The sequence below is a fragment of the Arachis ipaensis genome, chromosome B10 (genome assembly GCF_000816755.2).
Source record: "Arachis ipaensis cultivar K30076 chromosome B10, Araip1.1, whole genome shotgun sequence".
Lineage (NCBI taxonomy): Eukaryota > Viridiplantae > Streptophyta > Magnoliopsida > Fabales > Fabaceae > Arachis > Arachis ipaensis.
In genome coordinates, this window is record NC_029794.2 from 24,649,884 (window position 1) to 24,658,029 (window position 8,146).

General features: G+C 34.4%; 2 protein-coding genes across 2 annotated transcripts; both read right to left on the minus strand.

The window, feature by feature from the left end:
• On the minus strand, positions 3,075 to 4,532 carry LOC107620377. The gene is made up of 2 exons (XM_016322543.1): positions 4,236 to 4,532; positions 3,075 to 3,791 (listed from the first exon to the last, which is right to left on the minus strand). The coding sequence occupies exons 1-2, from the start codon at positions 4,530 to 4,532 to the stop codon at positions 3,075 to 3,077; spliced, it is 1,014 nt and encodes a 337-aa protein (XP_016178029.1).
• LOC107620376 lies at positions 4,616 to 5,500 on the minus strand. Its single transcript, XM_016322542.1, has one exon. It carries the CDS (start codon positions 5,498 to 5,500, stop codon positions 4,616 to 4,618), a length of 885 nt encoding a protein of 294 aa, XP_016178028.1.

The window sequence follows — 8,146 nt, forward strand, 5'->3', positions numbered from 1 at the left end:
CGTTCTCTTGATTCTCCCTAATTTTCTAAAAAAAAAAGATACAAATTATTCAATTCATAGTTCGTTGATTCTATTACTATTATTTTATTTATAGTAAAGTCTACTTTTAATGAGACTTCACCAATTATGTTACTGGGCCCATTTTTACTCCTTATATGATATTTTTCTTAACGACAACTTTGTTCTCATGCTTGTGAAAAAAAAAAGCAAATCCTAATCGAAATATAAATTCTAATTACAATAATAGAAAAATATTTAATTTTTAAATAATATTTTTTACGCTACTGTTCAAAATAAAAATTTGCCCTCAAGATTCTATTGTTTTAAAAAAAATTGGATCTTTTATGTGATTACAATAATTTTTTATAACACTTGACCCACTTGTGAATTTGAGTTGGACTTGAGTAAAAGTCCAACCAATAAAGGCCCACCTCAAAATTAGGGGGTTCCAATCTGCCACCACTTTTTAGAATCTTCAACCAGCAACCTCAAATTTCTCTTCTCTCTCTTTTACCTGCAACTGTTCTCGTGATGCTGTCAGCATTAATGACATCCATGCACGCCTCCGTCGACTCTCTTCACTAATTCCTGCATAGTCTCCTTCATCGGCAATGACCTTCTTCTACTGCTCTACCGTATTAAGTGTAACACTCTACCACATAGAGCTTTACACTTAAGTCGTAAAACAGAGGTGGTGTGGTATTACGATCTCTAAAAATAAAATCTACATACATAATATAATTAAAAGAATATAATATTCGAGAAGTCTTGAAAGTTGGTTAATCAAAATAGTAAAAAATAAAAGCGTAACGCTCAAGCTAACGATTACTTGCATACGAAGAAAGGTAAAGAAATATATATACATATAGCTAAGAGCAGAGAGTCAAGGATACAAATATTCAAACTCCAAGCTCAACCTGCGATGCGAAGCTAAAGCTGATCGGAGGATATTTACATAAGTGTATACAAACCCAAGTTTTCAAAATACTCAAATAAACCTTAGTTCTCCATCAAAAGTCTCTATGAGGTACATGTGTGAATAATAATAATAATAATAATATAGCAAAAGACATAAGCAAAAATCCCAACTTTGCAGCAAATGAAACTTCAGACGCCTAACAAGGTGCCTCTTGACCTGCATCTGTAAAAGACAATATATGTATGGGATGAGAACCGGATGTTCTCAACATGGTAATGGTGCCTACATACATAAGATATAAGGTTCTGGAAAAACCAGAAGCAATCCTAGAACTCCGACACTCAGATTTTAAAACTTAAAGTTGAAATTTGAAACCATAACAAGGCAATCAATCTAGGGTGCTTAAGTTCTAGTCTAACCCCTAACTTAACCCCTCAACATTCACCCATTCCTCCAAGCCTCCAACACTTCAGTGGAACCACCCCGTCATTCCTCCGCCAAACAAAGGACATCTCAAATGCACAGACAAAAAAGACAGACAAAGAAAACACAAGTAGAGTACAGTTATTACAAATAGCAAGTATGGCAAATAAGCACATTGATTTACGAAGGCAAATCCAAATAATGCACAAGCACACAAAATAAACATATATATATGATGTATGCCTGCCCTATGATTGATGAGTCTCATCTGTCGGTTATCAAGCCAACCCGACATATCCAGTAGTTAACCTTGGACAGTCCCTCGTGCGCGCATCCCCAAGAGTCTATGCATAACTTTTTCTCAAATATACATATCAAATCCAGCTCATTGGGAGAATTTTCGGGAAGTTAAAGTGCCCGGCCACATCTTGCGACGTAGGGTTAACAGAGTATCGAGTCTCAACTTGGAGCAAGTGGTGGCAAGCCACTGCATCTACTCAGGAAAACTCGTATCTCAGAAAATAAGAGGTGCATAAGCCAAATTAACATTCAGATCATTCATTCGATTTCATTATAGACAATCTTCATCACATATTTAACATTTCCGTACTTCTCAACTATAATTCACCTTATCTCAAACTTTCTTCACTTCCAAGTTACCTCCCCTTCAAGGTTCAACCCATTCACCATGATTTCAACTAAGTTTTAGGGTCTTAGAGAGTAAAAATAGAAGTTTAGAGGTTTGAAATCTTGTTTAAATCACAAAACACAAAGTTGCTGAAAAATAGGGTCCCGCGTACACATGCCATGTTGCACGTACGCAGGGGCGTAAATTTCCTCACTCCGCATACGCGAGTTTCCCTGGACAGAATTGATTGCTCGCATCGCGTGATACTTGCCCACGTATGCAACCGTGTAAATTTAACCTTCGGTGTACGCAGGCACACTCCCGCATACGCGAGCACATCTGGGTAGAACCAAACGGTTGCGTCGCGTGTGCATTCGCAGATGCGAGCCCCTTAAAAATGCCAAAAAACTGTTAATGCTGCAGAATTTCCTTGTTCCCACCAATTTTTTTATGCACATAACTTTTTTGTTAAAATTATTTTTTATCCGTTCTTCGAATGGTTTAAACTTCACCAACCCAATTTTCATATAAAACAAGTTTAGGGGTAATTGAGGGTCTGAAAGTCAAGTTAGGGTTCGCCGAATTTTGGCCAAAAACCAAGTTTTGCACAAAAATCATAAACCACTATTTTCACAATTTCCTTTACCAAAATCAAAGTTCTACATTTCAAAATGACTCCAAACACATCCAACACTACTCCATATTCTATCACAACCAACCATACCTCAAATTGCCACTTCATTCAAAGAATTCTCAATTATACAACACAGTTATCAATATTCATATGTTCACGGTCATTATTCTCATCCATTACCATCAAATCATCATTCATCAATCTACTTTACTAACACCAGAGGCGGAGCTAGACTAACTATTTAGGGGGGCGGTATTTAATAATTTACTAAAAATATTTTATATTTTGACATTGGCTATGCTAATACCCAGGGGCGGAGCTAGACTAACTATTTAGGGGGGGCGGTGTTTAATAATTTACTAAAAATATTTTATATTACTATTTCTATTGATAAAATTAAAAAAATTAAATATATAATCTCAATCAAAGTAAGACAATAATATATAAAAGTTACCACTTACAGTTTTGTATCATGAAAATGTTATTCGACGTTTTTTTCTATTTTCAAAATCATCTATAATTGAATTTGTGTCGAAAATAGATGCTAATTCTTTTTCTATATAGATGACCAAATTGTCTGCAAGAAATTTATCAGCCATCTTATTTCGGAGTCTTGTCTTAACAATTTTCATTGCTGAAAAAGCTCTTTTTGTTGTTACTGTAGACACTGGTAGAGTCAAAACAAGATGTATTAATCTATCAACCATGTGATAAGTTCTTGATTTTCCTGTTTCTTGCAACTTGTTGCACAATTCAGAAAGTGTACCAATGCCTTTCAAATGATTTGGTATATTATGCTGATAATGTTGCAACTGAGATTTCAAAATATTTAGCTCATTATAAGGAAAGTCAAGGGGATAAAATTTCTCTGCTAACTTGCTAATTTCTTCAATATTAAATGATTTGAAATTGTCATTAGGATCCAAAGCACAACTCAAAGTCAAAAGCTCTATTGTTTGCTCATTAAATCTACTATTCAACTCTTGTATTTGAGAGTCAATTGTTGCCAAGAATACATCTATTCGATAATGATGCTCAACTGTCATACTTGGTTGACGAGATCGACCTCTTCCAAAAAAATATTGTGCACTCATATTAGGGATTTCAATTTCATGCTTTTCACAAAAATCTTTAACATTTGCAAGAAAATTGCACCATCCACCATCTCTTAATTGTTGAAGAAGTAACTTTCATGTAGAAACAATATGATTGCATTAAGAATATCTTGAGATTGTTGTTGCAGTGCTTGGCAAAGAACATTAGTGATTCCTATAATCTCTTTCATCAAGTGCAAAGTGAAAACAAATTCTAATGACAATAATATTTTACTAACACCATAAGCCTCACCTCTTTGTGCATAAGTTGTCCCGTCTTCAATGATATTATTGAGAACAATGTTGGTAGCAGTAACTGCAAATAGAATTAAAGTGAGAGCTCCATCGAGTATCTCCAGCTCTTTGTAAAGTGCTTATTTGATTCGCACTTTTGCCTGTTTTTAATTCATTTTGAGCAACCAAGTTTGCATTTTCAATTGCTTGAACTTCTTGTAATTGATCATGTCTTTTTGAAGAAGCACTAACAATAGTGACAATAGAGTTTAATTGAGTAAAAAATTCATGAATTTGAAGTACCTCTCTTGAAGCTGCCACCAATGCTAATTGTAACCTATGAGCAAAACAATGTACATAGTATGCTTGTGGAAAATCTTTAAGAAACAAAGCTTGCAAACCATTCCACTCACCCCGCATGTTGCTAGTACTATCATACCCTTGATCCCTAATATTTTCAACTTGGATATTATAATGAGAAAGGACAGAAATCAATTCTTTCTTTAAAGTTGTTGCACAAGTATTAGTGACATGTACAAGATCAAAGAATCTCTCTTTAACAAAACCATCTAGAGTAACAAATCTTAAAACAATGGCCATTTTCTCCTTTTTAGATTCATTTCTAGCTTCATCAACAATAATACAAAATTTGGCATCTCCAATCTCTTCTCTAATTGAATTTCTCACCTTAGTAGCAAGAATATGTAGAATTTTTTTTGGACATCATTTGAAGTATATTTAGCATTTTTTGGAGCATTTTCCAAAACATTCTTTTTCACTCTTTCATTGTAAGATCCCAAAAATTTCAACATTTCCAAAAAGTTACCTCTGTTGCTTGAACTTTGGCTTTCATCATGTCCTCTGTATGCGCAACCTTGAAATGTCAACCATCTAATGCAATATATAGATGCTCCTAATCGAATTCGATTCTTTTCAATCTCTTCTGATGTTTGCTTATGAAGAAGTCTGTCGATATGTTGTGATTGTTTCATCAAATCATCACATGATTTCAGCGCCTTATGATGGAATGAGTTGGGACCTTTGCCAATGTGATTCAAAAGAGCACATTCTTTTTCACTATTTACTTTCTTCCAACTCCTGAAACCATTCTCAATAAAAGTATTTGAACCCGTATTGATTGAAGGTTCCTTAGCAAAAAGAAAGCATGGAAAACAATATATAGCATCATCTTCTATAGAATATTCTAACCAAGATTGGAACAATTTAAACCATGAAGCTTGAAAGCGACGATGAGTTTTATCACCAGAAAATGGATAATTATCAAGAATTGGTTGATTTGGCCCAACTTTAATATAAGCCCGATGGATTTTATCTCTTTTATTTGGAGGAAACTTCCAAATCATTGGTCGCATTCCAGGATCTCTTTCCAAACGAAAAACATCCAGTTGATTTGGAAGAAGTTGTGGACGCTTTGAGCTATTCAATGGAGAACTTGAAGTAATGAAATTTGATGACCCCTCAAGTATTGGAGTAGTAATAGTAGAAGCATCTTCATTCTCTTGATCTTTTCTTTTAAAAAATGTATCAATGGTTTTGAACTTACTCATAATTCAAATGGCCAAATAAGTTCCTATAATTAAAAATATATTTAGCAAAAAGTGTAAATTACAATCTAAATCTTTATAAAATATAAAAATTATATTTCAATTCAAAATAAGATATTAAAATTCAGAACAATAATACTAACATTGTAGTATAAATAATATAAAATTGTAATTAAATAGTTAACTAATAAAAAAACTAAATATACAAACTAACATATAATAACATAAACTTAATTAACAAATAATAATAAATTAAGTAAATAACTAAATATATAAAAAAACATAAAAAAATTAGACAAGACTAGCTAACAGAAAATAATAAAAAAATATAAAAGAAAATTACAATGCTAGATTAAATACAATTCATTTGTTCTATTTTTGTATGACTATGTCTCCTTATTATTAGTTTAATAATTTTCTTGAAATAAAAAAGAATAAAAATAGAACATTTTTTGAGAAAGAGGAGTGAAGAACCACTTGTTGAACTACTATCTTTTTTTTTTTATAATCTGCAAAAGAAAAAAAACAAGAGTCAAAGAGGTAAAAGATAAGAAGATTAAAGAGATAAAGAAGAAGAAGAATAGAAAAAGTTGTTACCTGAAATTCTAGAAAGTGAAGGCAGGAAGGGAGGGGACGCTAGGAAATAAATAAAGGCAGCGGAGAATCAGGAATGGACTATTGGGCTGAGTTTTTTGTATGAATTAAAAGGGGGGCTGGGAAGGGGGCTAGACTTTTTTTTTAAATAAAAATTAAAATTGGGGGGGGGTGGCATTGCCCCTTTAGTTGTATGTATCTCCGTCCGTGACCAACACCAATCATATTCACATCAATGAATAATCAATCTAACCATACCTCATCAATTTAACATACATTGTCAACTAAAATCACTAAACATGCTCCAAACTCATATTCAACTTATCCTAGGTCGTCTAGCCTAAGTTTTCACAAAACATTATATATTACATATGAGAAACCAAAACCATACCTTGGCCAATTTCTTCCTAAGCCAAAGACACCTTAAATTGGCACAAATCTTAGCCTTGAAAGTTCCCAACCTCCAAGATTCCAGCACCCCAAAGCTCAACCAAGCTTCCAACCTCCACAATTGTGTTCCAAATTCACATATACACTTCCTAATGCATATTATCACATCTATACACAAAATTTCAATACCCAAACTCATATAACCCAAGAATGCACAAAGTTTGGAGAGTCCTTACCTTGCTAGTTCCTCAATTAAACAAAAACTTGCTAATTCCTCAAGTCAATTTGATCCTAACATCAAGACATGAGAATTTCAATACCCATTGGCTCACAATTTTGAAAATTAGGGGAAAAGAGAGGCTGAGAGTGAGATCGAGATTCCTTACCAAATTAGTTAGTGGGCTTTGTAGAGCTTGACGCGGTGGACGTGTGGCTGCAAACGGTGCGCGCGATCGGAGCTCCGAATTGTGAGATATGTGGAATTTAGTGAAGGGTTAGGGTTTGAAGTTCTTCTTCTTCTCCCTTCTATGAGCTTCAACGTGTTTCACTTTGTGTAGGAGGAGGATGAGTTGAAGCTCATGTGTTTTATGAATTGGGTTGGGTCTTGGACTCGGTTTGGGTCCGGTTCGATCGGTTTGGCCTGTTCGGCCAAATTTTGGGCCAAAATCCTTAAATTTAGTGTCAAAATTCTTATTTTAATTATTTCTATCTCATTAACTATAAAATTAAATTTTCTAATTTCTTTGATTAATAATTAATTTATTAGCTAAGTAGTCGCTAATTTCGCAGGGTTTATATCCCACCCACCTGTATAAGAATTTTACCCACAAAATTCAAATTTAGTTACCTGAATATAAGTGTGGGTAGTCCTTCCGCATTTCAGATTTGTGTTCCCAAGTATGTTCCTCAATTCTAGTCCGACTGCAAGCAACTTTAACCAGTTAAACCTATTTTCCACGTAATCATTTGATGCTGGTGTCGTCAATTTTAACCGAGATTACTTGAAGTGTCAAATCTTCTCTTACTTGAACCGACTCAGGTTCCAGAACATGACTGGCATCAGGAGTATACTTCCGAAACTACGACATGTGAAACACGTCGTGCAGGTTCGAAAGATGCGGGGGGTAAGGTTATATGGTAGGCTACCGGTCTAATCCTCTTCAGAATCTGAAATGGACCGATATAACGAGGGTTTAGCTTCTTCGATTTTTATCGCTCTACTCACTCTGGTTGTCGGAGTAACCTTCAGGAACACATGTTCTCCTTCTCCAAACTCTAAAGGCTTCCACCTTTGATCGGCGTAGCTTTTCTGGCGGCTTTGAGTGGTAAGCATTCGGCTTCGGATTTTCTTAATCTCTTCGGTGGTTTCAGCTACTAACTTAGGCCCTAATAAGCTTGTTTCCCCAGCTTTATACCAGCATAACGGAGATTGGTACTTCCTCCCATACAGAGCCTCATACGGAGCCATTCCGATGCTTGCATAGTAACTTTTAGGGTTAAGTACAGTTTTGGTCCCTAAAGTTGAGCATGAAAATCGAAACCGTCCCTCATCTAATTTTCGATTTAGAATCGTCCTTAACATTTTTTTCGTATTAAAATCGTCCTTTTAAATAAATTTTTTTATTTTATTACAAAAATACCCCTATTCTAATAAATAAAAAATAA